Source organism: Nansenia antarctica (assembly GCF_963989245.1).
Source record: "Nansenia antarctica genome assembly, chromosome: 18".
Lineage (NCBI taxonomy): Eukaryota > Metazoa > Chordata > Actinopteri > Argentiniformes > Microstomatidae > Nansenia > Nansenia antarctica.
In genome coordinates, this window is record NC_137691.1 from 18,136,349 (window position 1) to 18,146,348 (window position 10,000).

Sequence of the window (10,000 nt, forward strand, 5' to 3'; positions counted from 1 at the left end):
GTGTCTGTCTGTCTGTCTGTCCCCATGCCAAAGTCAAAACAGTCCTGGTGAAGATGTCTGTCTGTCTGTCTGTCTGCCTGTCTGTCTGTCTGTCTGTCTGTGTCTGTCTGTCTGTCTGTCTGTGTCTGTCTGTCTGTCTGCCTGTCTGTCTGTCTGTCTGTCTGTCTGTCTGTGTCTGTCTGTCTGTGTCTGTCTGTCTGTCTGTCCCCATGCCAAAGTCAAAACAGTCCTGGTGAAGATGTCTGTCTGTCTGTCTGCCTGTCTGCCTGTCTGTCTGTCTGTCTGCCTGTCTGTCTGTCTGTCTGCCTGTCTGTCTGTCTGTCTGTCTGCCTGTCTGTCTGTCTGTCTGCCTGTCTGTCTGTCTGTCTGTCTGTCTGTCTGTCTGTCCCCATGCCAAAGTCAAAACAGTCCTGGTGAAGGTGAAGGCATATCCAATCCCTCAATCCGTGTAATCTACTGATGCTTTCATTGAAGCAGAACCCCTGTAATGAGAGTGTTAATGGCTTTGCAGTGCTAATACAGCCGGGCTAACGCTTCAGCATACTGCCAGGAGGACAGCCAGTGTAATACAGACTGGCTAACGCTCCAGCATACTGCCAGGACAGCCAGTGTGATCATAGATGCCTTAGCCTGGCAACACGATCACGCTTTGGTGCTGTTCTGGTTCTGGCCTTCTGCTCTCGGCTCTTAGTCATCTCAGTTTCCTCAATCTCTGTGTTGTTATGAGTCAGGCCACACAAACGGCTATAATTGGAACACATTTGGTGCAGAACATTTTCAGTTTTAGAACGACAGAAGCGAAATGTATTCCTAGGACAAATGTCAGTCTGCGACCGATATAACCAGCCTACTCCAGGTTTTTATAAATAATGCCTCAGACCAATCTGTTACTGGGGCGAGCACTATTATTTGGTTTGACTAGCAGGGCGGGAGAGGTTATTATTGGACGGGCTCTATTAATAGTGAGAAATTCTAAAATTGAGCCGTGTGTGTTTGGACTGGGCCCTGGGCACAGCAGAGCAGAGGCAGCAGTTGTGGTATGAGAACAGCCTCGTCTCTCTGCCCTGAGAGGACTGTCTGTCGGTCTGTCTGTCTGTCTGTCTGTCTGTCTGTCTGTCTGTCTGTCTGTCTGCCCTGAGAGAGTCTGTCTGTCTGTCTGTCTGTCTGTCTGTCTGTCTGTCTGCCCTGAGAGAGTCTGTCTGTCTGCCTGTCTGTCTGTCTGTCTGTCTGTCCGTCTGCCCTGAGAGAGTCTGTCTGTCTGTCTGTCTGCCCTGAGAGAGTATGTCTGTCTGTCTGTCTGTCTGCCCTGAGAGGAGGCACTAGGCTTAGTCTGTCTGTCTGTCTGCCTGTCTGCCTGTCTGTCTGTCTGTCTGTCTGTCTGTCTGTCTGTCTGCCTGTCTGTCTGCCTGTCTGCCTGCCTGTCTGCCTGTCTGTCTGCCTGTCTGTCTGCCTGCCTGTCTGTCTGCCTGTCTGTCTGCCTGTCTGTCTGTCTGCCTGTCTGTCTGCCTGTCTGTCTGCCTGTCTGTCTGCCTGTCTGTCTGCCTGTCTGTCTGTCTGTCTGTCTGCCTGTCTGTCTGCCTGTCTGTATGTCTGCCTGTCTGTCTGTCTGTCTGCCTGCCTGTCTGTCTGTATGTCTGCCTGTCTGCCTGTCTGTCTGTCTGCCTGCCTGTCTGTCTGTCTGCCTGTCTGCCTGTCTGTCTGTCTGTCTGCCTGCCTGTTTGCCTGTCTGTCTGCCTGTCTGTCTGTCTGCTTCCTGTCTGCCTGTCTGTCTGCCTGTCTGCCTGTCTGTCTGCCTGCGTGTCTGTCTGTCTGTCTGCCTGCCTGGCTGTCTGTCTGTCTGTCTGCCTTCCTGGCTGTCTGTCTGTCTGTGAGGAGTGTCTGTCTGTCTTGAGTGTCTGTCTGTCTGTCTCTATCTGTCTGTCTGTCTGTCTGTCTGTTTGGAGTATCGATCTGTTTTGAGCAACTGTCTGTCTGTCTGTCTGTCTGTGTCTATCTGTCTGTCTACCTGCCTGTCCCTCTGTGTTCCTGTGTGTCTGTCTATCCAGCCAAGAGAGGTTGGTAAGCTAGTCTGTCTGTCTGTCTGCCTGTCTGTCTGACTGTCTGTCTGCCTTTCTATCCAGCTGCTGTGGCTGTGTTTGAAGTTGCGTACTAGTTCGTCATCATAACAAGTACGAGTGGCTGCCACATATGCTTGAAAGACCAGGAAGTTGTATTTGTATTTGTCCAAAAAAACGCAATCCCACACATGACATCGTACATGCTCTCCACGCAGTACGCAGGTATTTAGTGTGTCGTACCCGATTCAGAACACAGCCTGTGTTTAGTGAACAACCCTCCAGCCGACCAAACCCCCCCCCCCTTCTCCCTCTGTGTGTGACCTGCAGCCCTCCTGTCACATTTCACCCCTGCATGTCACATTCCTACTGATCTCGGGTCGGGGGGGGGGGGGTTACATACCTTTGCCCTGAGAGGCAGCAGAGCACTGTTTCTCCATTGTAGGGTGGGTGGGTGGGTGGGAGGGGGGGGGCATGAAGCAGCAGGTTAGCAGCAGCAGGAGCTGGGGGGGTCCCCACTCCTCACACAGCTACATGTCTCCAGCAGGGGCTCCGGGAGACGCCCCCCCCTCTGCCCTCACCGTGCAAATGAGCTGCAATGCTCTGCCTTGTTTCTCACATAGCAGACTAATCATCTGATTTATCTGGGAGGGACAACACACACACACACACACACACACACAGCTCTTATATTGAAACCTGTATGACCATGGTGTGTGTGTGTGTGTGTGTGTGTGTGTGTGTGTGAGGTTAGACTTGTCACACCGTCTAGCAAGGCCCTCTATCCAATCGCCTCGGCCAATGGCAGCCAGTCCACACTTAGGGTCCAGGTTCACATGTATAGTGGGGGAGGAGGGCCCCTCGGACAGAGAGGGTCGGACCGGTCTCACTGTCAAGTCTCTGGAAATACACCTCAGTCACCTTCGGAGAGGCGGTCAGCTCTCGACATTCACCTTAAACACGTTTCATGGTTTAACAGCAGCGTACATTGTAACATTTAACACTAAGATAAGCCCCCCGCCCCCCCCCCCCCCCTCCTCCTGTGTCTACTACTAGAGCAGCTCCATTGACTAGCCTACAGAGTCTGACAGAGCAAACTGGTTGCTGGTGACTCAGACTGCGAGCCTCTTTGATCTCTCTATGACTGAGGAAAAAAGAGACGCCCTCTGGTGGTTGTTTGTGGAAGTGATTCTCTACCTCTTCTTCTGCTTTATACTGGTCACTCTGCTGTCACCCTCCTTGTCCTTCTTACCCAGTCAGTCAAGTCTAGTCTGGACTTTCCCGGATGCTCTGTGTTTCTCTGTCTGACTGTCAAGCCAAACAGGGTGGCGCTAGTCGAGGCTAGGTTAGGCTGTGTGTCTGTCTGTCTGTCTGTCTGTCTGTCTGTCTTTCTGTCTGTCCTTCTGTCCAGCTGCTGTGGCTGAGTTTGAAATGACATACTTCCATACTAATTAGTCATCCCCCCATTTGTGTCATCTACTTAAAGCTTGGGAATGTATCTGGTCTGGTTGCTTTTACATTTGACATTTGGCAAACTATAAGGGGTGGCCAATTTCTTCCCACAAATACAACATTTTAGGTGCACGAGTTGTTGAAAGACAGATATTCGGAAATGCTGGCCTATTGCAGTTTTAACTGTTTAACTTATAAAACTGGTAAATGGACTGACTTATATAGCGCCTTATTCCAAAGCTCTTTACAACGCACACCCATTCACACACACATTCACACACCAATGGCGGCAAGCTACCGTGCAAGTTGCCGGGGCCGCTCATTGGGAGCAATTTGGGGTTCAGTGTCTTGCCCAAGGACACCTCGACATGTGGCCAGCCTCATCAAGGTCCTGGTATTTATAGTAGGAGGTTAATATGTTAATGCTGATTAGATCATTGTTGATTACTTAACTGTCCCTTTCGGGAGTTTCTATGGGATTTGGTCATGTTCAGGTCAAGGACAGAATTCCATGTTTATATTTTGTTATTTGTTTACCTCATTTGTTGCGTGAATACAATGCGTCTCATATGTTGTCTTTGACAGACAAATGTAATACACCCTGCCTCCTCTTTCACCATTCACAGCTTTCTAGACAAGATTGATATCGTGAAGCAGATCGACTACAGTCCTACTGATCAGGTACGTGTGCCACAACAGGAAGAATATCAATATGTTTTAGAGAATAATGACAACTTCTATAACCTGTAAACACCTTGTTGTTAATCTGTGTCCATCTCTCCATGTCATCTCTCCATGTCATCTCTCCATGTCATCTCGCAGGACCTGTTGAGATGCAGAGTACTCACTTCTGGGATCTTTGAGACAAGATTCCAAGTGGACAAAGTCAATTTTCAGTACGTTTTGAATAGTAGTTGTTTGTTTGTGGCTATCAACTAAATGCCCTAGCTAACTGTTGAGTGAATAACTTTTTATGTAGCAGTTCAGTGGACAGGTACAGTATACATTAATCAACATATCTGGTTACACATCAATGTAAATACATCAGAGTTAGCTATGTAGGCAACGTACTGTACATCCGTCCCTCGACAGGCGTTACAAACTCTTGTCATGTTGAGTCTCATTGTCTGTTTTCTTCTTCACAGTATGTTTGACGTTGGAGGACAGAGGGATGAACGGAGGAAGTGGATTCAGTGTTTTAACGGTACATCCCTTCCCGTATTTCCACTGTCGCATATGACATTGTCTTTATTTGTGGGCATGTACAGTCATGGACAAAAATAATGGCACCCCTGTCACTTCTGTCAGATAATCCACCACTTTTCCCAGAACATTGTTGCGATTATAAAATGCTTTGGTATTGACATGTGTGTGTGGAACAACACAAAAAAAGCTGAGAAAAAAAGCCAAATCTGATATCATTCCACACAGAACTCCAAAAATTGACTGGTACAAAATGATCCATGTACCTGTGTGTTCCTGTGTCCACTGTGCGAAATGTCATCAAGACGTTTACAGCCCATGGCACTGTCGCTAACCTCCCTGGACATGGACATTTATGAAAGATTGCAACGAAGGATTGTTCTGATGGTGGATAAAAAACCTAATCAATCAACTTCCAAACAAATTCAAGCTGACCTGCACAGGGTACAACAGTGTCAGGTCGCACTATCCGTCGCAATCTGAATGAAATGGGACGCTATGGTAGGAGACCCGGGAGGACCCCACTGCTGACACAGAGACATAAAAAAGCCAGACTGGACTTACTTGGGGAAGCCCAAATCATTCTGGGAGAACGTCCTGTAGGACAGATGAGACCAAAATATTGCGTTTTTGGCAAAGCACATCATTGTACTGTTTACAGAAAATGAAACCTTCAAAGAAAAGTACACAGTCCCTATAGTCCTTGGGCCAAACCCCCAAATTGAACATTTCACTACCAAATTCTGGGCAAATCCTAGATGTGATTTTCTTATTCCTATACATCCCTAGATTATGTTTTGATATGATAGACCTTTTGGATTGGCAGCTTATTAGTAGTTATCACCTCGTAAAGGTACGGAGTGCTTTTTTCAAAACCCGAGTTTTGCCTAGAAAAGTCCCCTGCCATATCCTGCTCCCCTTCGCATGATTCGCGCCTAGCTGTGGTGTGGTTGTGATAGAGACATGAGCCTTTTCATGTTCTTTATGCGCCTGAGTCTCCTAAACACGTAGAGACCAACCCCGAGTCGATCAATGATTCCTACGATGAGCTATGGTAACTTTCCCGCACCTACCCCCTACCGATGAATGCCTACTTTTTGCGGTTTTCCGGAGGTATTGTGCGGTAGGTGCGGGAAAGTTACCATAGCTCAGCGTAGGAAGCTCTGATCGACTCGGGGTTGGTCTCTACGTGTTCAGGAGACCCAGGCGCATAAATCTAACCTGGCTCATGTCTCTATCACAAGCACAGCCCGAGCTATGCGCGACTGACGTGAAGGGGAGCAAAATATGGCAGGGGACTTGTGGACCCGAATGCAGGACACTGAGGCGGAGTCAGATGAAAGGTCAAACCCATGGATGGGTACATTTATTGTTTTCTGAATTTGTATGTTTAAATATACAAATGATACATTATCTACTTAAAATATGCATTAATTTACATAGTTTTCCAGAATAAAAATCTAAAACAAAGTGCTTAAAACAAATAAAGTGTGTGTTTACCTCCTCAAATAAATTAACTTAGCCCCAGCCAGATCCATATTTAGAGGTAAGTTACCTCAGGTAACTTTAGCTAGCAAGCTAGTTTAGAGTTAGTGGTAATGTATAGCTGGTTAGATAACGAAGCGACCTTGGGTTCCCTGAAAGGTGCTATATAAATGCAAGTTATTATTATTATTATTATTATTATAACTAGCTAGCTAGTTTTTTCTACCATAAATCATCTCCTGAAGCCACAACCATCTCCCACTACTGAGGCTACAGAGCAGCGATGTAACAGCTTCATTGACTTTTTCAGATCCAAGGTCAACAACATTCGCTCTCTGATGCCCAGCTCTTCCTCTCTGTCTCCCTCTGCTACCAACCCCTCGCCTGGGAGTTTGCCATCTCTCCCATGTTTCACAGAGGTTCAACAGAGCCACATTATGGAAATCCTTAGAGGAATGAAATCATGCACTTGCGCCCTGGACCCCATTCCCACTGCTCTGCTCAAGTCATACACCAACCTTGCCTTCCTGTCCAAGGTGCTAGTGAAGGAAGTTGCTTCCCAACTCCAGGATCACCTCAAACACAACAACCTGTTTGAAAGATTTCAGTCAGGCTTTCGCTCAGCCCACAGTATAGAAACGGCTATGCTAAGGGTGACGAATGAACTGCTAATGACATCCTCCTGGACCTGACAGCAGCATTTGACATGGTGGATCACACTATCCTCCTAGAGCGCCTCTACACCACCATTGGACTCTCAGACTCTGCACTGAAGTGGTTTCAGTCCTATCTCTCTGGCAGGACTGAATACGTCTCACTGGGAGGATGCAAGTCCAGACTTCTCCCTGTTACCTGTGGTGTTCCACAGGGGTCGGTTCTCGGCCCCATCCTCTTCATCACCTACATGCTCCCCCTCGGTCGTGTCATCACCAGATATGGGATGTCTTTCCATTGTTATGCTGATGACACACAGCTCTACATTAAAACTGCCCCAAGCCCCTCTGCAGCCATGTCATGTCTCACCACCTGTCTTGAGGAGATAAAGGCATGGATGAACAACAACTTCCTTCAGTTAAACAGTAACAAATCCGAAGCTCTTCTTGTTGGCACCCCACACCAGGTTCAGTCTTCGCCCATATCACAGCTCCCCTTCGAGGGTCAAGTCATCCCCTTCTCCTCCTCAGTCTCAAATCTGGGGGTTAGGTTTGACCCTCACCTGACCTTCAGTGACCATATAAAACACCTGTGCAAAACCTCCTTCTATCATCTCAGAAATATTTCCAAACTCCGTCCCACTCTAACCCTGTCAGATGCAGAGAACTTGTCCATGCCTTTGACTACTGCAATCCGCTCTTCATCGGGATTCCTGGCAAAAGCATACAGAAGCTGCCATACATCCAGAACAGCGCTGCCAGGATCCTGATGAGAGTCCACAAATACAAGCACATAACCCCCGTTCTACACTCACTACACTGGCTCCCTGTCTCATTCAGGGTTGACTACAAAGTCCTTCTTCTCATCCACAAATGCATCAACGGACACGCACCTCCCTATCTACAAGAACTCATCACTCCACAAACCTCCACCCGCACCCTCAGGTCTTCAAACAGTTTGGTCCTCCAGGTCCCCAATACCAGGCTCCGCACCATGGGGGACCGAGCCTTCTGTTCGGCTCCGCCGTGCCTGTGGAACAGCCTTCCTAGCCAGCTAAGGGCAGTACAGAGCCTGTGGAACAGCCTTCCTAGCCAGCTAAGGGCAGTACAGAGCCTGTGGAACAGCCTTCCTAGCCAGCTAAGGGCAGTACAGAGCCTGTGGAACAGCCTTCCTAGCCAGCTAAGGGCAGTACAGAGCCTGTGGAACAGCCTTCCTAGCCAGCTAAGGGCAGTACAGAGCCTGTGGAACAGCCTTCCTAGCCAGCTAAGGGCAGTACAGAGCCTGTGGAACAGCCTTCCTAGCCAGCTAAGGGCAGTACAGAGCCTGGACTCTTTTAAGACAGGCCTTTGACTGTTGAACTGTGTTCATTTTTGTGATTTATTTTGAGATTCTTTTGAATGAAAAGTGCAATACAAATAAAATGCATTATTATTATAGTTAATAACACTTTAGTTAGCTAGCTAAACTAGCAAAGTAGCCTGTTGTGTACCCAGGCTTGAGACAGGGTTTTATATTGTAGTAATATTAATGTAACTTAATTTACATTAAATTTACAGAAGATTCCTTGTTTGTAGCCCCTCTGTTGTAATGAGATCTGCCCCAATTACTGCACCCTGACAATATTTTAGTTTAGAATAAGGTTGGTAATTTAATGTCAAACTAGATGTATTCCTCTATTTCAGAGACCCACATCATCAGCAGTAAGTGTAAGTTATGATCAACACCAACATCAACATCAACACCAACAGCAACATCAACACCGGACTCTACACCACCCCCCCCTCCCCGTTCGCTGACTCTCTGTTCCATGTTACTTGTTGTGGTTGCTTGTTGTTTTTTGTGTCTCCCCATGTGTGTCCTATATTGTCAGCGTCTTTGAGCCCTGGAAAAGCGCTATATAAATTAAATTAATTATTATTATTATTATTATTAATGGATCTAATGATGGATCCAACTTCAGGTGAATGCAGCAGCAACCTGCCAAGAAAGCGGCATGGACAGCATCATCCACTGCTCTGATGATGGACAGCATCATCCACTGCTCTGATCATGGACAGCATCATCCACTGCTCTGATCATGGACAGCATCATCCACTGCTCTGATGATGGACAGCATCATCCACTGCTCTGATCATGGACAGCATCATCCACTGCTCTGTCATGGACAGCATCATCCACTGCTCTGATCATGGACAGCATCATCCACTGCTCTGATCATGGACAGCATCATCCACTGCTCTGATGATGGACAGCATCATCCACTGCTCTGATGATGGACAGCATCATCCACTGCTCTGTCATGGACAGCATCATCCACTGCTCTGATCATGGACAGCATCATCCACTGCTCTGATCATGGACAGCATCACCCACTGCTCTGATCATGGACAGCATCATCCACTGCTCTGATGATGACTCCAACTCAAACCTGGTGTCACCCCAAAACCTGGACTTATGGAGAACTTTGTTGAGGGCGGCAGAAATCAGAAAACATCTCCCAATTTTGGACCACACCTACCACCGGACTCCATACACCTACAGCTTTCACTGCCTTGTGGGCTAAATAAATGTAACTGTTCATCTGCCTCCGCCTCAGTGTCCTGCATTCGGGTCCACTCCCGTACAGAACGTAGGCTAACACACATTTTAAATGACAGCAGTCCATACTTTAAGAGGGGATAAGGTATTAAACTACCAACAACAAGGTCCAACAAGGTCTATCACATCAAATAATAATCTAGGGATGTATAGTAATTAATTACTGTCTTTATCCAATCTGTGGTCCAAATGTTCTTTAAAGATATGCAAATTAACTCATATTTTAAGTAGATAATACATCATTTGCATATTTAAACAGAACATTTCTGAAAACTTGTAATACAAAAAATGATTGTCTCAATCTAAGTAATCAACTGGGGAAGTTTCATGGTGATATCTATTAGGTAACATGTTTTACCCATCAAAAAGTCCCCGGCCATATTCTGCTCCCCTTCGCGTCAGTCGCGCATAGCTCGGGCTGTGCTTGTGATAGAGACATGAGCCAGGTTTGCTTTATGCGCCTGGGTCTCCTGAACACGTAGAGAGACCAACCCCGAGTCGATCAGAGCTTCCTACGCTGAGCTATGAACTTTCCCGCACCTACCGCACAATAC

At 47.2% G+C, this 10,000-nt stretch overlaps 1 protein-coding gene across 2 annotated transcripts in view; it reads left to right on the forward strand.

The window, feature by feature from the left end:
• The window catches only part of LOC308173352 (guanine nucleotide-binding protein G(s) subunit alpha-like), a gene marked incomplete at both ends in the record, with an annotated part of 32,197 nt that overhangs the window by 19,404 nt on the left and 2,793 nt on the right, over positions 1-10,000 (forward strand). For both annotated transcript variants that reach the window (XM_080548363.1, XM_080548364.1), the window contains 3 exons: positions 4,133-4,187; positions 4,329-4,402; positions 4,652-4,710. In XM_080548363.1, the coding sequence (XP_080404489.1) occupies positions 4,133-4,187; positions 4,329-4,402; positions 4,652-4,710 (188 nt within the window). The remainder of the gene's footprint in view (positions 1-4,132; positions 4,188-4,328; positions 4,403-4,651; positions 4,711-10,000) is intronic.